General features: G+C 46.3%; 1 protein-coding gene across 1 annotated transcript in view; it reads left to right on the top strand.

The window, feature by feature from the left end:
* POLA1 (DNA polymerase alpha 1, catalytic subunit) overlaps positions 1-24,426 on the top strand; it is a 1,729,782-nt gene that overhangs the window by 20,972 nt on the left and 1,684,384 nt on the right. The window contains exon 2 of the mRNA XM_069204808.1: positions 17,999-18,123. Coding sequence (XP_069060909.1) covers positions 17,999-18,123 — 125 coding nt within the window. The remainder of the gene's footprint in view (positions 1-17,998; positions 18,124-24,426) is intronic.

Below are 24,426 nucleotides of genomic sequence, written 5' to 3'. Positions count from 1 at the left end.
ATGTGTATGTATATATGTGTATGTGTGTGTGTGTGTATATATATATATATATATATATTAAACACCATAAAAGGATTGTGCACCATGAATAACAATATGGATTCAGGAAAACAAATCACATAACTTGTCAACTCGAATATTATTACATGATAAATATCTTAGAATAGTGGCATACAATGAACAACATGAATTAAAATCGAGGAGAGAATCGTGCGTCTTGCCGATTTGAGTGTCACCATGTAAAATGCCAAGAAATGGTAGCGCGCAATGAATATCAAAGTCAAATCATCATTAAATGAATCGCGCGTCTTGCCGATTCGTAAACCACGATGTAAATGCCAAGAAATAACAGCTCGCAATGAATAATAAGATCAAAGTACAATGAAACGAATCGCGCGTCTTGCCGATTCTTAAGCCACCATGCAAATGTCAAGAAATAACCGCGCACAATGAATAACTAAATTAAATCATTATGAAACGAATCGCCGTCTTGCCGATTTGTAAACTACCATATAAATGTCAAGAAATGGTAGCGCGCAAGTAATCTGTTAATCATTGAAGAATTAAACCAAGAATATGAAAATTCTCGATAACGGTGTTGGGACAGTCCAACCACCGTCTTACCGCCTGGAACAGTGATCACCAATGAAGGATGAAAGGCAGAAGCCTGGAAGATCCAATAGGACGCCGGGACAGGATCTCAGGAAGAAGCTGCTGCTCTGCACCGGGACCTCTGAATAGTGAGCACTTGAAGCTGGGCTGGCTCCTTTTTATAGAGTCTTGGCCCAGCCCACAACCACACCCAGGCATGTTGCAGGGAAAGTCTCTAGAAGGCCCTGGAAAGGGACCACGCCCTAACACACTCTGAAAGCCTGCAGCAATACATTGCAAATGAACAGCATTTGTAAGCGCATTAAAAATAAGTCTTCAGGATTGAACTCTGCAATGCAAAAGGTTAAACAACAACATATCAGCACAATGCATAAATTAAGTTGTTTTTAGAGTGCTGGGTTTTTGCATTCTAGTCGCCAATAGAGTGCGTACTGCCCTGGTGTTGACAGATATCTAGTATAACAACCCACTCAGGAGCCATGCAATGATCCATGAACATGCCAAGCACAGAAACTATATATATATATATATATATATATATATATATATATATATATATATATATACACACATACAATACATAATTAGACTCATGGGTAAAATATACTTAGTCAAAAAGGTTTAAAGAGTGTGTGTGTATTTTATTATGACATAGTAGCGATACACATTTTCTAAAGAAACTATAAATAAATAGAAATATACACATAATCTGAAAAATATTTATCAACATAGGCATATGCAGTTCATCATTGTTTGAATATGGTGGTTATGAAGGAAAGAGCCAACTCTTGAGTAGTTTTCTGAAGACAAGAAAGTTATCTGTGGCTCTTATAGTTGGGGGTAATGAACTCCATAGTTTCCATCCTTGGATGGAGAAGGATGTACCACCTATAGTCTTTTTCTTGTATGGTGGTGTTCTAAGGCTGGGTGCCAATCTTGAGCGGAGGTTTCTTTGTTGGATGTATTTGGCAATTTTGTTTCTGATAAAAAGCGGTCCTGTTCCATGTATAGCTTTGTAGGTGATACAAAGCAGCTTGAAAGTGCATCTTCTGGCAACGGGTAACCAGTGTAGTGCTCTAAAGGCAGGGGAGATGTGGGCTTGCGGCTTTACTTGTATTAGTAGCCTTGCTGCAGAATTCTGGATACGTTGTAGTTTTTTCATAACAGATAGAGATGATCCATGGTAGAGGCCATTGGCATAATCCAGTTTGGATAGTACAAGCGAGATAGTAGCTTGCACCTTGGGTGGAAATCCGAGGTGGGGGAAGATGCGTTGTAAAGTCTTCAAGCTGATGAAGCTTGTTCGTGCTAATTTGTCCACTTGGGCATTCATAGTTAACTTGGAATCCATGGTGATTCCTAGGTTTTTAACTTCCTTGGATAATTGACGTGGTGGTCCGAGATAGTCAGGCCAGACGCACGGAGGGTCATAATTTTTCCAGTCACCACATATGAGTATTTCTGTTTTGGAGGTATTTAGTTTGAGATGGCTCCAGGTCATCCACTGATCAACGGCTCTGAGGCAACTGAAGATTTGTGAGTTTTCAATGTTTTTGGGGCATTCTAATTTAAGTAGTATTTGTGTGTCACCTGCATAGTTGTAGCATGTGAGATGGAAATCATTGATCAGTTCTGGTAAAGTTATAATGTAGATGTTAAAAAGCAAAGGTGAGATGTTACCCTTGGGGGACCCCTGCTTTTGTGAGATAGGGTTCGGACGAGAAGGTGGGTGAGTGGATGATATTAGATCTTTTTTGAAGATAGGAAGTAATCCAGTTGAGAGCAATCCCTTGTATGCCGGCTTCGTGGAGTCTTTGAGTTAGGGTATCATGGTCAACTGTATCAAAGGCAGCTGAGAGGTCCAAGAGAAGTAGTGCAGCAACTCCATTTCGGTCGACTGTGTTTTTAAGATCATCCCAGATTGCTATGAGTGCCGATTCAGTGCTTCTTCCTGGGCGGAATCCAGTTTGGAAGTCTGAAAGTATAGAATTGTCTTCAATGAATTGTGACATCTGGGCGAATGCTACTCTTTCTATCAATTTGCCCAGGAAAGGTCCATTTGTGATTGGTCTGTAGTTGTTGGGTTCTTGCGGGTCTAGGTTTGTTTTTTTAATTTAATTTTTAGCTTTTTTGATTGATTTGTATATTCTGTTAAGTTTGTGTAGCTGCAGTTTGTCTTCACTGTTGTTTGTTTTGAGCCAGGTCCCCTGCAACTTTCTGATTTGTTGCTTTATCTTTTTAAGTTCTGTGTTTCTCCAAGGTGTTGATTTTCTTTTGTTGTGTTTAGTTTTTCTGAGTGGTATAAGGATATCAAAAGCTTCCTGTAGCCACTCATAAAGTTTTGGCACAGAATTAATTGTATCTAGATCTGTGTTTGCTGTTAGTTGTGTTTCTAAGTGATCCAAATTGAGTTTGCTCCATGGTCAATAGGTGTATGTATGTAAGTAGATGTGGGGTGTGTTGATTTGTTGATTTGTGGAGTTGTATGTTGGAAAGTTATCATATGGTGGTCTGACCAAGTGATTGGCGTGATGCAATGAATAGTAACTAGTTCAGGCTTAGCAAAAATGACATCTAGGTTGTGACCAACGATGTGTGTGGGATTGTGTACAATCTGATGTAGGTTCAATGCGACTAGGCCAGTGGTGATAGCTTTTGGATGGGGCATATTGGGTTTGTCAAACCAAATGTTTAGATCCCCCAAAGAATGCATAGGTTGGAGTATAGTGTAATAAGGTTTGAGACTCTGTCTAGAAAAGCATCTGGGAATGTGGAGTTGTTAGGTGGTGGTCTGTAAAGGAGGAGAAAGTTACAGGAGGAAGTTGGAGTAGGGTGGCATCTGGTAAGGAGGGCTTCACAACCTTGTATGGAGATGTTGTCTGTTTTACTGAGGTTCAATGCCTGTTTGAATATAATAGCTAGTCCACCTTCTCTCTTGCCTACACGGTTTTGAGTGATGGTTTGATAGCCCGGAGGAATGGCTTCGTGCAACACTGGTGCCATGTCATCTCCCAACCAGGATTCCGTTATGAATAGTAAGTCAGGTTGTGTCTGTGAACAGGTCATAGATTTGGTGCTTGTTTTTTGAGAGTGATCGAGCATTTATGAGCTGGCAGTTTAGAAAAAGTGTGTTAGTGGTAGTGTTGTTTTGTTTAGGAGAAGGGTAAGTAGTATAATGTAAGCTTGAAGCAGGAGTGTTGCTAGTTGTGATAACTGTTTGAGGCTCACAATAGTCTTGCTTTTCAATATATTGTTCCTCTTCCAGCAGGTTAAGGAGACATTTTGTTGGGTCTGTGTGTGTGGGTGGTGGACTTGGTGGCTGAGAGAGCCATGAGGAGTGTACTGTTTTTTGTAGGGTAGTTTTATTATGTAATAGACAAGGGGATGCAAGGTTGCTATGAGTGGCATGTTTTTTATTTTGTTTGCGTTTGTTTAGTGTGGATGGAGTATGGGTTAGGGGTGGTGGAGGAGCTGTGGATCATGATGTAAGGCTCTAAATTGTGCAATGGAGGAGAGGCGAGTGAATGAAAGTTGCTGGGTTGGGGTGCTTGTGGTAGGTGTTTGTGAAGAGTGAGAAAGAAGGGGTGGAGAGAAGATGGAATTTGTATTCTTTGTGTAGTCCTGAGGGTGGGAGTGGGTATGACGATAAGTGTAATGTAAGTTTGTGTTGCTTTGATGTGCTGATGTTTGTGGTTGGTATTGTTTTTTGTGGAATAGTGAGAGGGGATATTGATGTAGTTGTTTTCGGTGAGGGATTTGTATGTGAGTTAGTGCTGGTGAGGGGAATTTGAGTGTTAGATGGAGTGTTAATGTGTTTTGGAGATTAATGTACGAGGTGTGTAAGACGTGATAGGTGTGTGTCAGGGGAGTTAGTATTAGTTGCGATGACTGGAAGAGGTAATATGTGTGGTGGGTTGAAATGTGGGGATTGTATGGTTGGGTGTAATTGGTGAAGAGAGGGGAAGAGTGTTTGTAGATGGTGTGTTTGAAGGCAGGGTTTGGGCATTGTTATGATGACAGGTGGTCTGTGTGGAGCAAACAGCGGATAGTGTTGGTTAGTATGAGCAGAGAGTGTGTATCTGGAAGGCTGAGACTGAGAGAAATGTATACTGTAGTTTTGTATTGTGTGGGTGATGGCAGGTTGTGTTAGTGGGAGTGGACAGAGTAGTGTTGGCTGTGAGAATACAGGTATTTGACTAGTAGTTGTGGGGGATATGTGTATATGTGTTGTATATAGGGTATTGTGTTGGGTGATGTGGCAATGCAATCTGTCTGTGGTCAGTTTGTGATGCATAAGTTGGATGCCTTTGTAGAATATGTGTTTGCATGTTGAGGGATGTGTAGGGGCTGGAACCATTCTTGGTCCATTGAGAATTGGGCAGCATTTCATGCCCTAGTCCCTACCTGTCCTGGACAGGCCCAAACAGGCAGCTGCCCTTGTCCTCGACGCCCGGGCTGAGACGCCCTGGGCTTAAATAGCCCTACTGGCCAAAAAGGAGCTGGTCCTAACCCTAGCCAATCCAATTTCAAGCCCTGATTCAACCAACAAATGGGAGACCCAGCCCTAATCACCAATCATAGCCCTATTCCTAACCACCAATCACAGCCCCAGCCCTAAAACCAGCAACCAATCAGAATCCCAGCCCTGTCCACCAATCACAGCCCTAGAACCAACAGCCAATCAGAATCTCAGCCCTAGAACCAACAGCCAATCGGATCCCCAGCCCTATCCACCAATCATAACCGCAGCCCTGGAGCCAGCAACCAATGAAAGACCATCTCCCAACAACCACATATGCAACAACCAATAGGAACTTATATAAGGTGCAAGTTAACTGAAGTCCAGTCCCTGTGGTCAGTGGGAAAGGCAACTGCTGCTCTATTCAGAATCTCCTTGGATACAGACAGGCTGAATCCACACTTCCAAACTAGCAGAGTCTACTTTCCAGGTAAGGGAGAGATTGTTTAAGAAACATACACTGGAATAGTGCTGGGCGCGCACTCTAAAATCGGGCTTTTTTAAAGGCAAAAATACAGGGGGGCAGACAGTTTTTAAGCACAATTTAAATCACAGAAACAGATTAAAACAGTCTCCTAAAAACACACTCTGCAAGATCTATGTAGCCTTTTTATTTAGAAGAGGAAAAAAAGGGGGGCGAGGGGGGTGTGCCACAAACTAGCAAGGCAATTCACACAGTCACGGCAAAAATGAATAAAAACAAAACATCACTTTAAAAGAGGCCAGGCTGCCTGAAACACAGAGTCCACAGTAAAACAGACACAGGTAGCTGAAACAAACACTTTTGATCAAATAATACTATTTACCCAGAAAAATCTCAGGGCTCCTTACCTCGGTCTTTTTGCAATCCTTGAACACTGGGCTGTATCAGGACACAGGGGAGATGCACAGAGGCTCACAAAATTGAGGTGGCTGTCTTGGGCTTCCCTCCACAAACTTAAGGGGCTAGAGCAGGTTGGGTGGGGGGGGGGGGGGAGGTCTCAGGTGCAGCAGAGACTCAGGGAGCCAATCAGCTAAGTCCAGTCCCTGTGTTCAGGGGGAAAGGCAACTGCTCTATTCAGAATCTCCCTGGATACAGACGGGCTGAATCCACACTTCCAAGCTAGCAGAGTCTACTTTCCAGGTAAGGGAGAGATTGTTTAAGAAACATACACTGGAATAGTGCTGGGCGCGCACTCTAAAATCGGACTTTTTTAAAGGCAAAAATGAGGGGGGCAGACAGTTTTTAAGCACAATTGCCAGCTAATCCTGGGCATGAGAATCGTGCTCAGGGTTGAAAAAAAAAAAAATCAAAAAAACAATTGATATGCTGTTGCAGGTTCATATATGCTTGTCCATATATGTCCACATTCTGAACACAGTGCACTCCCCTCCTGATTTATAAGAGGCCTGCCTTAAGGATGACTGACCTGTGCTATGGACAGTGAATGGACTCTGCCTGAACTTTGTGTGAGCAGAGTCTTACTTGGGCAGACAAGCTGCTCCTGCAGGCTGACATTACTGACACAAAATTAGTATCCAGTAGGGATAAATACATATATATTATACGTCACAGTGAATAAATTAATTGATCACTGGAAACATTTTTTTAATTCAGATTTTCATACTGTATATGAATTTCTTTGTCTCCCTTCGTCTCACTCTTCCTTTAAAGCAACAACACACATAATATACAATATTGACACAATGTATGCCACTGAAACAAATATATACACATCATGTCACATAAAAATATACATCACATTTTCAAAAAGCAGGTACTGAGTGCAAAACATATTGCATTAAAAAGTTCCAGCAAAATTCACGACCCTGGGCTGCCAAACACTTTTTCAAGAGCAGTCCTCCAAAAGAAGTAGTGGTGATTAATACCGTCACTGGTAGATAATTGTTCGTTCTGGTTAGATGTGGTATAATCCTATATCATAGTCTCTTAGTTCATAAATTCAAGGCACTCCTCAAATAGTTGGCCCTCCAACTAAAGGCCTCATAAGGTCTTAGGAAGCGGTACCTATATATACACAATTGAAAATGTGTTTACTCATTATTGTAATGATAATTATAACTGTTAACAGCGACACCACCAGGGTCACGTAGCACCCTGTTCACCAACACGTATAATCTACAACTTGTGGGCAATTTTGCCCTATACAAGGAACAAAGTTCCTGTGGTGCTTGTAATGTAGGAGGCTGGCCTGGTTTGTAGTGGGTACCAAGGGGTACTTACACTCTGTACCAGGTCCAGTTATCCCTTATTAGTGTAGAAGTGGTGTTTCTAGCAGCTTAGGCTGATAGAAGGTAGCTATAGCAGAGCAGCTTAGGCTGAACTAGGAGACATGCAAAGCTCCTACTATGCCACTGGTGTCATGCACAATATCATAAGAAAACACAATACACAAATATACTCAAAGTAAAGGTACTTAATTTTTATGACAATATGCCAAAAGTATCTCAGTGAGTACCCTCAGTATGAGGATGCCAAATATACACAAGATATATGTACACAATATAAAAAATATGCAGTAATAGAAAAAGGAAGTAATGCAAGCAGTGTAAAGTTACAATAGATTGCAATAGGAGCACATAGGTATAGGGGCAACACAAACCATATACTCCAAAAGTGGAATGCAAACCACGAATGGACCCCAAACCTATGTGAGCTTGTAGAGGGTCGCTGGGACTGTAAGAAAACAGTGAGGGTTAGAAAAATAGCCCACCCCAAGACCCTGAAAAGTAGGTGTAAAGTGCACCTACAACCCCCAGAGAGCACAGAAGTCGTGATAGGGGGGTTTCTGCAAGGAAGACCAACACCAGCAAAGCTACGAAAGTGGATTTCTGGACCTGAGTACCTGTGGAACAAGGGGACCAAGTCCAAGAGTCGCAACAATGTCGAGAGTGGGCAGATGCCCAGGAAATGCCAGCTGAGGGTGCAAAGAAGCTACCACCGGATGGTAGAAGCTGTAGATTCTGCAAAAACGAAGAGGGCTAGAAACTTCCCCTTTGGAGGATGGATGTCCCACGTCGTGAAGAAGCTTGCAGAGGTGTTCCCACGCAGAAAGACCGCAAACAAGCCTTGCTAGCTGCAAGGGTCGTGGTTAGGGTTTTTGGATGCTGCTGTGGCCCAGGAGGGACCAGGATGTCGCCACTTGGATGAGGAGACAGAGGGGGGCGCCCAGCAAGTCAGGGAGCCCTCACAGAAGCAGGCAGCACCCGCAGAAGTACCGGAACAGGCACTTGGAAGAGGAGTGAACCGGAGTCCACCCGAAGACACAAAAGGGAGTCCCACGACACCTGAGGACAACTCAGCAGGTTGTGCACTGCAGGTTAGAGTGTCTGGGACCCAGGCTTAGCTGTGCACAAAGGAAATCCTGGAAGAGTGCACAGGAGCCGGAGCAGCTGCAAATCACGCGGTACCCAGCAATGCAGTCTAGCGTGGGGAGGCAAGGACTTACCTCCACCAAACTTGGACTGAAGAGTCACTAGACTGTGGGAGTCACTTGGACAGAGTAGCTGAGTTCCAGGGACCACGCTCGTCGTGCTGAGAGGGGACCCAGAGGACCGGTGATGCAGTCTTTTGTTGCCTGCGGTTGCAGGGGGAGGATTCTGTCGTTCCACGGGAGATTTCTTCAGAGCTCCTGGTGCAAGAAGGAGGCCGGCTACCCCCAGAGCATGCACCACCAGGAAACAGTCGAGAAGGCGGCAGGATAAGCGATACAAGGTTGCAGTAGTCATCTTTTCTACTTTGTTGCGGTTTTGCAGGCGTCCTGAGAAGTCAGCGGTCGATCCTTTGGCAGAAGGTGAAGAGAGAGATGCAGAGGAACTCTGGTGAGCTCTTGCATTCGGTATCTAAAGAATTCCCCAAAGCAGAGACCCTAAATAGCCAGAAAAGGAGGTTTGGCTACCTAGGAAGGAGGATAGGCTAGTAACACAGGTAAGAGCCGATCAGAAGGAGTCTCTGACGTCAAGTGCTGGCACTGGCCACTCAGAGCAGTCCAGTGTGCCAGCAACACCTCTGTTTCCAAGATGGCAAAGGTCTGGAGCACACTGGAGGAGCTCTGGGCACCTCCCCTGGGAGGTGCAGGTCAGGGGAGTGGTCACTCCCCTTTCCTTTGTCCAGTTTCGTGCCAGAGCAGGGCTGGGGGATCCCTGAACCGGTATAGACTGGCTTATGCAGAGATGGGCACCATCTGTGCCCGTCAAAGCATTTCCAGAGGCTGGGAGAGGCTACTCCTCCCCAGCCCTGACACCTTTTTTCCAAAGGGAGAGGGTGTAGCACCCTCTCTCCTTTGTTCTGCCTTCCTGGGCCAGGCCTGGCTGGACCCCAGGAGGGCAGAAACCTGTCTGAGGGGTTGGCAGCAGCTGCAGTGAAACCCTGGGAAAGGCAGTTTGGCAGTACCCGGGTCTGTGCTAGAGACTCTGGGGATCATGGAATTGTCTCCCCAATGACAATTCCATGATCTTAGACATGTTACATGGCCATGTTTGGAGTTACCATTGTGATGCTATACATAGGTAGTGACCTATGTATAGTGCACGCGTGTAATGGTGTCCCCGCACTCACAAAGTCCGGGAAATTTGCCCTGAACAATGTTGGGGCACCTTGGCTAGTGCCAGGGTGCCCACACACTAAGTAACTTAGCACCCAACCTTCACCAGGTGAAGGTTAGACATATAGGTGACTTATAAGTTACTTAAGTGCAGTGGTAAATGGCTGTGAAATAACGTGGACGTTATTTCACTCAGGCTGCAGTGGCAGGCCTGTGTAAGGATTGTCAGAGCTCCCTATGGGTGGCAAAAGAAATGCTGCAGATCATAGGGATCTCCTGGAACCCCAATACCCTGGGTACCTCAGTACCAAATACTAGGGAATTATAAGGGTGTTCCAATGTGAATTGGTAAAATTGGTCACTAGCCTGTTAGTGACAATTTGTAAAGAGAGAGCATAACCACTGAGGTTCTGGTTAGCAGAGCCTCATTGAGACAGTTAGGCATCACACAGGGAACACATACATATAGGCCACAAACTTATGAGCACTGGGGTCCTGGCTAGCAGGGTCCCAGTGACACATAACAAACATACTGACAACATAGGGTTTTTACTATGAGCACTGGGCCCTGGCTAGCAGGATCCCAGTGAGACAGTGAAAACACCCTGACATATAGTCACAAACAGGCCAAAAGTGGGGGTAACAAGGCTAGAAAGAGGATACTTTCTCACACTCGTGCAGGCTGACATGGCAGTTCTGCAGATTTTGCTTTTACTCAGGTCTGCAGGGTTGCCAAATCAGTGCTGCATCCCTGGTGACCCCTTTACCATACCTGCCTTGGATACCACTGGTATCATTTACTAGGGCCTTACCGGGGTGGTAACGTCCTTGCCAATTGGATTTACCATTCACAGTACAAATTAAGGGAAAGAACGCTGGCACCGGGATCTGATTAGCAGGCCTCAGTGCACCTTCAGATGAAAAACAACAGAATTAAGTCGTCATATTGAGGGGTGGGGAGGCATCTGCAAAGAGACCAGTTTCTTACAGCTCCTAGGAGTATATAAGGGGTGACAACATCCCTCAGCTAGATGGTCTGTGTGAGAGAAAGCCTGATGCATCAAACAGATCACGTTGTCTCCAGTGCTTAACTGTTAAATTTAAATGACATTATTTTTTGTGTACAGCATGTTCATCCCTTGAAGATGACCTGGTAACCAATTTGGTATGAGTTTAAAATATATAAACAATTTTCGTTTCTTCTAAAGCTGAGTAAGGGGTATGATTTGATTCAGCATCTTTCTTTGTTCACATACTATGGGATGAAAACTAGAGAATGTGGATGAAATTGTCTAAAAAGTTCCACGGTAGGTGGAAACAAAGCCTTCTGGAATCTTGTGTTCAACTGAACTGCAAAATTAAAATGTTTGAATGAGACAAGCAGATCATAAACCCTGGCTGGTTGCATAATGCTTTTTCACTGGGATGCTTCTCATCCGCATTTTGTGGACCCCAGTGCATATACTAAAATTATAGCAAGTCTATGCTTTCCTTTGGGAGCATTTTACACACTTTGGCATTTAACAGGCCCCTGTTCTGTGCTTTAAACTGTCACCTACATGGTAAGTTTTGGGAAGAGAGCTTGTTCCAAAGAGATATGTAACTGAGATTGGACGGGACATGCAAGGTTGCAGGATCAAGGGAGACTTGGTATATTGCCTAATCCTACTTCAAATAAACCAGTTGTTCTAGGAGAATTAGCAATTTTGAGTATAGAAACCAAGAGAAAGGATTATATTTAAGTCTTATTAGATAGGTATGTCGAGTTTTTCATTACCAAATAGGTCAGATTAAAGGATTCAAAAACGAGATTAAATTTAATTGTTTAAAACCTGGTCAAAAGGTGAGACCTATTCTCATTTCTGTGAAGTAGAAACTAATAAACGTATTAGACCAACAATGTGGCCAAAAGACTTAAGTCTATGAAATGTGAGTAGATTTCAGCTGGAAAACTTGCGTTGAAGACCTCTAGCAAAATGTATGTGCAGATTACAGAGCACTGAACCGGAATGTTGTGGTAGATCGCCCTCATCTCCCCTGTATATAGGATATGTTAGCTAATCTTTGGGGATGGAAATATTTTTCCTCAATAGATCTGCCCTCTGTGCAAGGTATCTCTAAATAAGGAGTGTCTGCATATAACAACCTTTTTTGTACCTTATGGTACGTATATGTACTTGCAGATGGCTTTTGGATTGGCATCTGCAGCAATTAAAATGCAACTGATAATGGATATGATGTTTGGCAATGACAATGGTATTCAGGTTTTACGGGATATTTTGGTCTATGCTGATCAGCGTCAATATGAGTGTTGAATGGAGTAACAAGACACTGGAGTTCCTTTGAGCACACTGATGAAATATGATATGAACATGAATACGGAAAAATACGTTCTTGACTAGCCAAGTAGAATTTCTTGGCCCTAGCATTACACAATAAGGCATCAAACTGAAGGCATCCTTGATAAAGGCTATTGGTACTGCACCCACTCCTAAGGATAAAGATTCACTGAAGTCTTTCCTTGGTCTTTGTGAGTATTATGCCAGGTTCATTCAGGATTATGTTTGTGTGGTTAAAACTTCTAAAGAAGAGTACAAAGTTTGAATGGTCAGAAGAAGTTCAACTTGCAATTGATAACATAACTTGATAATGAATGCCCCTGCCATAAAACCTTTGACTCGTGGGCAGAAGAGCAGATGCTAGTTCTTGTGGTCTTGGCGCAGTTCTCAATCAGATGACTTACAGAAGTGAACATATTGCATCCGTGTAAAAAATACTGAGGGATGGTGAATCTAAGTACAGCACGATAGAGAGCGCTTTGGGCTGCTGAAAAATTTGAAATGTATATGGGGAACTAGGTTTAATCTGTACACAGATCGTATACCTTTTGATCTTGTTATGAGGCAGTTAATCCATCTAAGTTTTGTCATGATTAATGAGACTTATCAATTTTGATATTAGGTGTGTACCTGGTGGTAAGAATGTGATGACGAACTGCTTTCCTGCATGCTTATTGAAGATAATCACTTTGGGTGTCAATATTAGGATAAAGGCGAGAGTGTTTTTGCAGTCATTAATGCCAGAAATAACTTAAATATTACAGCGAAAGAATGGATTGAAAGTTGTAAATATGACATTTTGTGCAAAGTAAGGACTACACTGTCGAAACTAGCTGGGTGAAAGAGTTTTGGATAAGAAACAGTGTTTTCTCGGTTAGATTCTGAACTTACTGTTGTGAATGATCTAACTATTAAGACAGGATTTATTTGTTCTACTGACATGTTTATGTGAAAGCATTGTGCTTCCAGCACACAAACAACATATGGGAATCTCTGCTACAGTAGGCAAAATTAAACCGCACTACTGGTGACCTTGAAGTGATAGTCATGCCAGGACGTGTGTAGAACAATTTAGAGAATGTTTGCTCTTTGATTAATCATTGGAATGATACCACGGATCGTTTGTGTCCGGTATCCTAGCCTAAAGAACCATGGCAAACATTTTGTTTTGGTTTTGCTCGCCCGTACAGCATTCTGAGTAGTGAGTGTAGGTATTTTATAGTAGCAGTGATTATTTTTCCAAATGGTTGTATGTTGCTTTTGTAAAAGCAGCTGAGACTAATAACATTACGTTGTTGAAGCAATGTTTTCAAAAATGTAACTGATAATGGGACACATTTTGTTTAATCTTCAATGTTGACATTCCTAGACAAACCTGTCATACTACACACGAAGATGCCTCTCTATAGTCCTTCATCAAATGGTTTAGTAGAGAGAGCTAACCGAATTTTTGGAGGAACGTGTTCAAAATGTGGTTGCTTACACCTTAGATGTTGCTACTTGCTTGAAGGAGAATGGCTGTAGCTATAATACCACACCACACAGTACAACAGGGGTTTCACCATTCTTAATGCTGGTAGGAAACCTTTGTCCAGTTTAGATTCGGCTTGGGTGAATGAAAGATTTAGTCTGCCAGAGGAACATGTAGATTTGGATAAAAGTGTGAAAGAGTGGTTGCCAAGCAGAACACATGCAAAATATATAACAGCAATGTAAAAGACCTAGACATAAAGGCTGATGATTGGGTGTTAACCTGATAAAGTTGTGAAAGGTGAGTCTTAGTTGTCTGGTCCTGTCAAAGTATTGAAGGTATGTTAATCTGCTGTTCTATTTGGAGGATAAGGGATGGTGGAATAAGAGGTGTTATGAAACGTAATGTTGAGTATGTACATTTCTTATTGAACAAGGATAATAACCTTAAAAATGAGACTGGTTTGATTTGAGTCCTTTGTTAAAAAAAACACATGATAGTACAGAGGACAATTTTGAAGTTGATAACATGAGGTATGCTTTGTTGTCGTCACATGAGGCTAGTCTTTCTCAACAAAATTTAGTTTGCGCAGAAATGAGATCCAGATCTGTATCATTGGCATCTAAAGAGGCTAGTGTCGCTCATCCCAAAAAAGTGTGCACAGCAGCGAGATCCATATGTCAGAGTAAGATCTGCACCAATCCATTAAAAACATTGATACATTTTTATCTTATTAAAATATGTACTTTGAATACTTTTTTCCATTTATGAAAGTGAAAAATGTTTTATGTATTAGTTATAGTTGTTCAGCTGTTATTTAGTTACTGTACATTTAAATGAAATTCTCTAACATCACTTACTGTCATTTTCTTGAATGTAACTGTCCAGGCATTCACAGCTGTGGCATCTCGGAGGGCAGTTGTGGGTCATTTCACCTGGGATAAATTACTGTTATCAACAATTTCTTTTTGTTGAAAAGGATATCTGAAAGAAGCAACAATACTCGACTCTGAGGTCAAAGTTGCGTAGGATTTCGTAACGTGAATATTTCAGGCCAGCATATAGTGCCACATAATTGCATATTGTCACTCACTGAAACACGTACACACCTTTGTGCATATGCAAACACTGTCCACCTAATGTGCAGGTCTACATGTGTGCTGCAAATGTACAAATTTGGTTCTTCCTCATTATGAATCTCATGAAATGCAGTACTTTTAATTGCGCAGTTTCAAGATCCGCTACATCCAAAATGACGTGTCGTATGCTGATAAAAGTATGCAACTTTAGTTGAAGGTTAGGAACAAACATAGTTTCCAAATTGTCTGCTTATGGGTTACCTCGCACCGATCTGACTCATGAGCTGGCTCTCACCTTCAGTGTTATCACAGATTACTTACCATATGATAACACCCATGATAGGTTTTCATCTCGCCTCAAATTCTAGTTCCTTGCTCAGCCATCATCTTATAACTGATGCATCTTTCAGATTCACAACTATTCTTTAATTTGTTATTGATGTTATTGTAAGTTAAAACAGTGAGAAGGTACATGTGCTGATTAGGTCTACAGTGTAGGAGGCCGGCTTGGTGTGTGGTGGGTACATATGGTGCTTAAACCTAATACCAGGTCCAGGTATCCCTTATTAGTGTAGTGTATTTGGTGTCTAGAAGCCAGGCTCTCTAGAGGTAGCTGTGGATGAGCAGCCAAGGCTTATTTGGGAGACATGCAAAGCTCTTGCAATACCATTGTAGTCACACAGTACTTACACACATGAAAGAAAACGCACGGTGTTACAAAAATAAAGGTACTCCATTTTGGTGACGCAAATACCAGAAATAACGTAGAGGCTATACCTCCCTTTGGAGGTAAGTAATACACAAATTATATTCACCAGTATGCAGAAATAGGCATAAAAACAGTTAGAAAGCAGTGCAATTAGTGAAAATCACAATAAAGAGAAAGAGGCCTGGGGAAGCACAATCCATATACTAAATAAATGGAATGCGAAAGTCGATCCCCCACCTGTGTGTGTGTGTGTAGTGTGTAGAGGGTAGTTGGGAGTACTAGGAAAGCCCAAAGGTAAGCACCACAACCCACCCCAGTGGCCAGGAAAGCAGGAGTAAATATACACACTTACTTCTGCAAAGGCCAGAAGAGAGTGCAATACACCAACAATGGATTCCTGGACAAGAGGACCTCTGGAAGAAGGGGACCAGGTCCAAGAAGCACAGCAGTGTCCAGGGAGGGCAGGAGCCCCTACCCACCAGGATGAAGGTGCAAGAAGTGAATCACTGGTGAAGAAGTTACCACTGCACTCAAGAAGACTAAGTCTGGTTCCTGGAGGATACAGGTGATGTCCCACGCTGGAAGGAGGATTGCAGTTGGGTTTGTCTTCGGGTTCTGCCAACAAGCCTTGGCACATGCAAAACTCGCATTTAGCGGAGAACGGAGCTGCTGGTGACTAGGAAGGACCAGGTGGACCATACCCAGGAGGGGAGGTCAGAGGGGGCCCTCAGCGACAGAGCCCACAGAAGCCCAGGAGTCCCACTGGACAGGGACAGGAAAGTTGCAGAAGAGGCCCACGCAGCACTACGACAAAGGATCCCACGCCGCCGGAGAACCAGTCGGGGAGCTGTGCGTCGCAGGAAGGAGTGCTGGGGGCTGGAGCTTCAAGATACTTGAAGATCTTGTGGAAAGGATGCCAACAAGCCTTGGAAGCTGCAAAGGACGCGGTGCACGGGTGTACTGTCCTGCGTGGGCAGGCAAGAGCTTACCTCTATCCAAGCTGGACATCTGGAAGAGAGGACCCTCTGGACCACTACAGTCCACCACCCGTGATGCAGGATCCACGCAGCTCAGCAGGAGAGGGGATCTATGCAGCCAGTCTTTGTCGCAGTTGGTGCCTACAGAAGCAGGGGAGTAACTCCTTCACCCCAAGGGAGATTGCTTATTCCTTCTGATGCAGGCTGAACATGGGTTGTGCTCAGAGGGTGCACAATCGGGGAAATGTTGCAGTGCCTGGAAGGAGACAGAGATACAATGTTGTAAGAGACATCTTGCTTTTTTGTTGCAGCTTATAGGGTCCTGAAGAATCCAGATGCAGTTTCTTCGGTCAGAAAGTCAAAGTGGAGGTTGCAGAGGATTCCTGCTAGAGTCTTGCAATCAGAATCTGAGAAACCACCCAAGAGACAGACCCTAAATAGCCCTGAAAGGGGAGGGATTGGTCACCTAGCTGGGTGACCACCTATCAGGAAGGGGCTCTAAGGTCACCTGCTGGCACTGGCCACTCAGATGCCCCTAGAGTTCCCTGCCAACCTTGAATCCAAGATGGCAAAACCCAGGGACCCTCTGGAGGACCTCTGAGCACCACCCCGGAGTGGTGATGGACAAGGGAGTGGTTACTCCCCTTTCACTTGTCCAGTTTTGTGCCAGATCAGGGACTGGGGAGTACCTGAACCGATGTAGACTGGTTTATGCAAGGAGGGCACCAACTGTGCCCTTCATAGCTTTTCCAATGGCTTGGGGAGGCTACCCCTCCCAAGCCTGTGTCACCTATTTCCAAAGGAAGAGGGTGTAATACCCCTTTCCCAAAGGAAAACCTTTTTTCTGCCTTCCTGAGCTTGAACCTCTCAAGCAACAGGAAGGCAGAAAACTGGCTGGGAGGTGGCAGCAGCTGGGGCTGCCTGGAAACCCTCAGAAGGCTGTTATGGCAGTACTCTGGGTCCTCTAAGGAGCACCCAGAGTGTATGGAATCATACAAACAATGCTTGCAAAAGCCCTGGGATACGATTCCAACATGTTTGATACCAAACATGCCTATGTTCGGAGTTACCATTACGTAGTTGGCCTTAGGTATTGACCTATGTCCAGTCCACACGTAAAATGGTGCCTCCGCACTCACGATGTCTGGTAAAATGGCCCTTGAGTTTGTGGGGGCACCTCTGCTAGTGAGGGGTGCCCTCACACACGGGTGCCTGCACCCCCTCCCTATGGGCTAGAAAGCCTGCGATAGGGGTGACTTATAAGTGACCTGGGGCAGTGAAAAATGGCAGTGAAAGGGTGCTTGCACCTTTTCACGCAGGCCACAATGGCAGTCCTGCAGCATCCTTTGCTTGGGCTCCCTATTGGTGGCAAAATACATGCTGCAGCCCATAGGGATCCCCTGGAACCCCAATGCCCTGGGTACCATATAGTAGGGACTTCTAATGGGGCACTTTTTTGCCAATTGTGGGTGAAATAGAATTTTGAGAGAGAATAATCCACTGTGGTCCTGGTAAGCAGGATCCCAGTGAACAGTCAAACACACTGACATGAGGCAGAAAAAGGGGGTAACTGTGCCTAGAAAGAGGGTACTTTCCTACATAGAGTTCTCACAAAAATCTCATGGCCACCTAGGTGATTAGATTGCCTTACAGTTGTGCAAGGATTTCCAGAAAAGTTGTCTTTTCAGTTGTACAATTGAGCCCTAGTCTCTTTCAACATAACTGTATATTTTCCTTTCCTCTCTCAGCTGTTTCTGACTCTGGCAGTTTTGCTGCCTCACGCTCCCGACGTGAGAAGACTGATAAAAAGGGACGAAAAGATGCTCTGGAGCGCTTAAAAAAGGCAAAAGCTGGTCAGAAGGTGAAATATGAGGTAGGTAGTTGCATTTGTAAGTGCTTGTGTTGTTTCAGAGGTGGCCATTAACTAACTCTTACACGCGCTCTCGCTCTCTCTCCGCGCGCTCTCTCTCCGCGCGCTCTCTCTCCGCGCTCTCTCTCTCCGCGCTCTCTCTCTCCGCGCGCTCTCTCTCCGCGCGCTCTCTCTCCGCGCGCTCTCTCTCCGCGCGCTCTCTCTCTCTCCCGCGCGCTCTCTCTCCGCGCTCTCTCTCTCTCTCCGCGCTCTCTCTCTCTCCGCGCGCTCTCTCTCTCTCCGCGCTCTCTCTCTCTCTCTCTCCGCGCGCGCGCTCTCTCTCTCTCTCTGCGCGCGCTCTCTCTCTCTCCGCGCGCTCTCTCTCTCTCCGCGCGCTCTCTCTCTCTCTCTGCGCGCGCTCTCTCTCTGCGCGCGCTCTCTCTCTGCGCGCGCGCTCTCTCTCTGCGCGCGCTCTCTCTCTGCGCGCGCTCTCTCTCTGCGCGCGCTCTCTCTCTGCGCGCTCTCTCTCTGCGCGCTCTCTTTCTCTGCGCGCTCTCTCTCTCTGCGCGCTCTCTCTGCGCGCGCTCTCTCTCTGCGCGCGCTCTCTCTCTCTGCGCGCTCTCTCTCTCTGCGCGCGCTCTCTCTCTGCGCGCGCTCTCTCTCTGCGCGCGCTCTCTCTCTGCGCGCGCGCTCTCTCTCTGCGCGCGCTCTCTCTCTGCGCGCGCTCTCTCTCTCTGCGCGTGCTCTCTCTCTCTGCGCGTGCTCTCTCTCTCTGCGCGCTCTCTGCGCGCTCTCTCTCTCTGCGCGCGCTCTCTCTGCGCGCGCTCTCTCTGCGCGCGCTCTCTCGCTGCGCGCGCTCTCTCTCTGCGCGCGCTCTCTCTCTAAGCGCGCTCTCTCTCTGCGCGCTCTCTCTCTGCGCGCTCTCTCTCTCTGCGCTCTCTCTCTCTGCGCGCTCTCTCTCTGCGCGCTCTCTCTCTGCGCGCTCTCTCTCTGCGCGCTCTCTCTCTGCGCTCTCTCTCTCTGCGCGCGCGCTCTCTCTCTCTGCGCGCGCGCTCTCTCTCTGCGCGCGCTCTCTCTCTCTGCGCGCGCTCTCTCTCTCTGCGCGCGCTCTCTCTCTGCGCGCGCTCTCTCTCTCTGCGCGCTCTCTCTCTCTGCGCGCTCTCTCTCTCTGCGCGCTCTCTCTCTCTGCGCGCTCTCTCTCTCTGCGCGCTCTTTCTCTGCGCGCTCTCTTTCTCTGCGCGCGCTCTCTCTCTCTGCGCGCTCTTTCTCTGCGCGCGCTCTCTCTCTGCGCGCGCTCTCTCTCTGCGCGCGCTCTCTCTCTGCGCGCGCTCTCTCTCTCTGCGCGCTCTCTCTCTCTCTGCGCGCGCTCTCTCTCTCTGCGCGCGCTCTCTCTCTCTGCGCGCGCTCTCTCTCTCTGCGCGCGCTCTCTCTCTGCGCGCGCTCTCTCTCTGCGCGCGCTCTCTCTCTGCGCGCTCTCTCTCTGCGCGCTCTCTCTCTCTGCGCGCTCTCTCTCTCTGCGCGCTCTCTCTCTCTGCGCGCTCTCTCTCTCTGCGCGCGCTCTCTCTCTCTGCGCGCGCTCTCTCTCTCTGCGCGCTCTCTCTCTCTGCGCGCTCTCGCTCTCTCTCTCTGCGCGCTCTCTCTGCGCGCGCTCTCTCTCTCTGCGCGCGCTCTCTCTCTCTGCGCGCGCTCTCTCTCTCTGCGCGCTCTCTCTCTCTGCGCGCGCTCTCTCTCTGCGCGCGCTCTCTCTCTGCGCGCGCTCTCTCTCTGCGCGCTCTCTCTCTCTCTCTGCGCGCTCTCTCTCTCTCTCTGCGCGCTCTCTCTCTCTCTCTGCGCGCTCTCTCTCTCTGCGCGCTCTCTCTCTCTGCGCGCTCTCTCTCTCTGCGCGCTCTCTCTCTCTGCGCGCTCTCTCTCTCTGCGCGCGCTCTCTCTCTCTGCGCGCGCTCTCTCTCTCTGCGCGCGCTCTCTCTCTCTGCGCGCTCTCTCTCTCTGCGCGCGCTCTCTCTCTGCGCGCGCTCTCTCTCTCTCTCTCTCTGCGCGCGCTCTCTCTCTCTGCGCGCGCTCTCTCTCTCTGCGCGCGCTCTCTCTCTCTGCGCGCGCTCTCTCTCTCTGCGCGCGCTCTCTCTCGCTCTCTCTCTCTGCGCGCGCTCTCTCTCGCTCTCTCTCTCTGCGCGCGCTCTCTCTCTCTGCGCGCGCTCTCTCTCTCTGCGCGCGCGCTCTCTCTCTCTGCGCGCGCTCTCTCTCTCTGCGCGCTCTCTCTCTCTCTCTCGCGCTCTCGCCTCTCTCTCTCTCTCTCTCTCTCTGCTCTCTCTCTGCTCTCTCTCTCTCTCTCTCTCTCTCTCTCTGCTCTCTCTCTCTCTCTCTCTCTCTCTCTCTCTCTCTCTCTCTGCTCTCTCTCTGCTCTCTCTCTCTCTCTCTCTCTCTCTGCTCTCTCTCTCTCTCTCTGCTCTCTCTCTCTCTCTCTCTCGCGCTCTCTCTCTCTCTCTCGCGCGCTCTCTCTCTCTCTCTCGCGCGCGCTCTCTCTCTCTCGTGCGCGCTCTCTCTCTCGTGCTCTCTCTCTCGTGCTCTCTCTTTGTTTGAAAATATAAACTGGGATTTTTTTTGTTCACTTTACTTTCTGTGACTGTGAAATTAGGAGACTTTAAAAAAAATAAAAAAAATAAAAGTGGATTTAAACAATCTTGGAGTCCAGAGAGCCTGAAAGAAAAAGTGTTAGGATTGTTTGTGTTTTGCAATAAAAAATGGAAATAATGAGCCATATGCATTCAGCAGTTAGGAAAGCTGTTAGACCTGGCATCCTTGGCGTGGTTTCACCAGACTTTTTTGCCTCTGCTTGCCATTTTTTTACTTTGTCCTGGATTCTGTTTTTGCTGTTGTTGGTACTCTGGGCACTTTACCACTGCTGACCAGTGTTAAGTGCAAATGCTCCTGTGTAAAGTGTATGGGTAATTGGCTTTTCCCTGTTTTGCATATTTGATTTACTAGTAAGTTCCTTGTAAAGTGAACTAGAGATGCCCAGGGCCTGTAAATCAAATGCTACTAGTGGGCCTTCAGCACTGATTGTGCCACCTACATTAGTAGCCCTGTAAACATGGCTCAGACCTGCCACTGCAGTGTCTGTGTGTGCAGTTTTGCACTGCCGATTTGACCTGGCAGGTGTACCCACTGGCTAGGCCTAAACCTTCCCTTTTTATACATGTAAGGCACCTCTAAGGTAGGCCCTAGGTAGCTCCATGGGCAGGGTGCAGTGTATGTTAAAGGTGGGACATGCACTGATGCGTTTTACATGTCCTAAATATTCTTAAAGTACAGAATCCCCTTGAAAGCAGATAGAAAAATGGGGGTTGGGGGTCTCTGTACTCACAATTTAATACTACATCTTTTGGTGATGATATTCTTTTGATTGTTTGAAAATGCTACTTTTAGAAAGTAGGCATTTTCTTGCTTTAACCATGCTGTGACTCTGCCTGTTTGTGGGTTCCCTGTTGGACTGACAGTTAGGCTGTTTGTGAATCTTCTCTAGACAGTGACTCAAAGAGAGCTGGGGTGTAGCCTGCATGTCCCGATGGGCCATCTGAGCTAGAGCGGAGAGAGGAGTGATCACTTATACCTGAATGGACTGTGCCTGTCCTCGCACAATGCACTCTCCAACCCCCTGGTGTGTGTCTGGGGCCTAGCCTGGGAAGGCAGGATCTTGTGACCAACAGAGACTTTCCTTAGAAGTTTGCCTACTTCAAAGGCAGAAAGGGGTATTAGTAGTGGACCCAAAACCCAAGACTTGAGATCACTTCTGGAACCAAGAGGAACCTCAGCCAAGGAAAAGAGCTGAGGAGAAGTGCTACCCCTGCCTGTGACTGTGGTTTGTTGGGCTATCCTGAAGTTGCTGCTTCTGCCTGTGAAAAGGGACAAAGACTGGACTTAGTTGTGTATTCCTGCCTGAAGAAACATCTTCAAGGATTGAACTGAGCTTGCCTCCTGTTTTGAAGTCTCAGGGCCATCAAAGACTTTCTCTGCTGAGACTCCTGCCAAGTGGTGCCCTATCCAGTCAATGGCCCCTTGAAAGGTGAAGCTGGTAGAAGGACAGAAATCCACGCACAGGACGCCTACGGGGAAAATTTAGACGCACCACCTGCAACGTGGGTGATAAACGATGCGCCACACGCTTCGAAGTTAAAATCAACACCCCACCTGCATCGCGGCTGGAGAAACTATGCAGCACCCGCTTGCGGCTGCTGATAAAACAATCCCCCACACAGTATGTGTTTCTGACACCATGCGCCTGGATTTCTCACACGTCGTCGTTGGGTGTCAAAAAACAGTACAAGCCTGTGAAGATCCGAAGGTACCCATCCGGAAATCGACACATCGCTCTCTTACGGGAGAAAAAAACAACTCAAACCTGACCGGAAAAGAAAACCTCACACTGCCTCCCTTGTGAGTAAGGAGTAGACGCATCGCTGACTTTCAACGCATGCTCGCACTGCTTTATTTTTTAGTCAAACCAGGTGCTTTGTGTAAAATCAACGTTTTCGTTGTTTTGTATGGAGTAAGACTCTTATTCTTTTGAAAATTCATATTTAGACTTGTGTATGTTGGTTTTTTGTCGTTTTGGTCTTGTTTGATTTAGATAAATAATGCCTATTTTTCTAAACTGATGTGGTTTCTATTTTGTAGTTTTTTTATTAACTGTATTATTGTGTATGTTGGTACAAATACTTTACACATTGCTTCTGAGGTAAGCCTGACTGCTTGTGCCAAGCTACCAATGGGGTTAACAGGGGTTATCTAAGTGTGTTTCTCCATTGCCCTGACTAGAGTGAGGGTCCCTGCTTGGACAGAGTACAAACTGACTGCCAACCGGAGACCCAATTTCCAACAAAAGCAACAATGAATCACAACTTTTTTTGCTTGAATTTTGTTTTATTATCTTTTTGTGTGTTTCCAGCAAGATATTACAAATGCATCTCATACACACAAGCTATTTTATGCATATTGAAGTTACATCATCTGGGGTGTATCATTCTGCTTTTCTTTGCGTTCCAACTGCTATGGGTAGTGATTACATAAATTTTGCAGTATATCTTACGCCATCCGCTTATAGGGCTGGTAGGAGTATACAGTAGTTAATACTTCATTACGTCATTCCTTTACGTATTTGTCGTAAAGCATATAATGAGAGAGAGCGGATTCAGCATAATTTTCATATTCAGTAACAAAACAATAACTGTAACTGTGACTGGTGTCCACTCTTTGATCATCTGTTCCATCCCTCACCCGTCAAGGACTGTCTGGGGCATTCTCAACCATTCAATCGTCATATTGGCGCTCCTTGCAAGGACTCATGCTTTATCGTATCCAATCTCGCACCCCACAATAAGGGAGTTTCCGGTGTACCACCCAGCCAGGATATTATCAGCCCACTTCTTTCAGTTAACAGGGCACGTCTCTGTTTGGTGTATTCACTGCATGTACCATATCCACGTCAATCGTTCCTCCCACCATGAAGTTCCTGCAACATCGCATCTCAGCTAGTGGCCAAGGGAAATTTCGGTGGCCCCAGGTGATCTTCCCTCCGAAGCGCCTCTGCCCATATCGTAAATGACCGCACCTATGCCTCTATCGAAGGGGGTTCTGCAGATCTCCACCTCTTGGTAATAAGCTTCTTGGGCGTCAAGAGACCTAGATCTAGAAACCTTGGTGACGCTTGAGCTGTTTAGCTCTGGGAAAGAGGCCCAAGATACACTCTTCCCATGTGGTCAGTTGCAGCCTTGTCATTCTTGCGTGCCAATAAGTACCTAATGAGGGACAGGACCATAACGTGTAGCAGATTGGCCGCCACTAATGCACATCGAGGGCATGCTTCGTCTGTGCGCTGGAAATAGTGATTAATCTTCGCTGTTGTGATGTAGGCTCTATGTAGGATGTAAAATTGGATCAGGCGGAAGCGTGCATTACACGGCATGTTGACATGACTCTGCAAAGCAGCCGCCCACTCCCCAGCCGCACAGGGCCTATCCATGTCACCCTCCCTGCCAGTCTGCAGCGACGCGCGGCCGTGGATTGTGTGTGCGCGGTCGTGGATTGTGTTTGCGTGGAAATTAAATGGCTACATATGCTATACCATGCAGGTATTGTATCAGGAGATGCATTGGTGGTTCCGCAGATCTCCCCCCCCCCCCACCCCCCCCCAGTATCTAGACAACAATGCTATCAGAGAGGTATGTAGTAGAAATAGTCTCAGTGAGAGGTTGGTCTCCTCCGCCAGTGTGTCAAATGAGGTAAGCTTTCCCTCAGCATATAGATCCCCAAGCGTGTGTATGTCCGCAGCAT

This window comes from Pleurodeles waltl, chromosome 8 (assembly GCF_031143425.1).
Source record: "Pleurodeles waltl isolate 20211129_DDA chromosome 8, aPleWal1.hap1.20221129, whole genome shotgun sequence".
In the NCBI taxonomy this organism is placed as follows: Eukaryota; Metazoa; Chordata; class Amphibia; order Caudata; family Salamandridae; genus Pleurodeles; species Pleurodeles waltl.
This window is presented reverse-complemented; position numbering and strand designations above follow the sequence as displayed.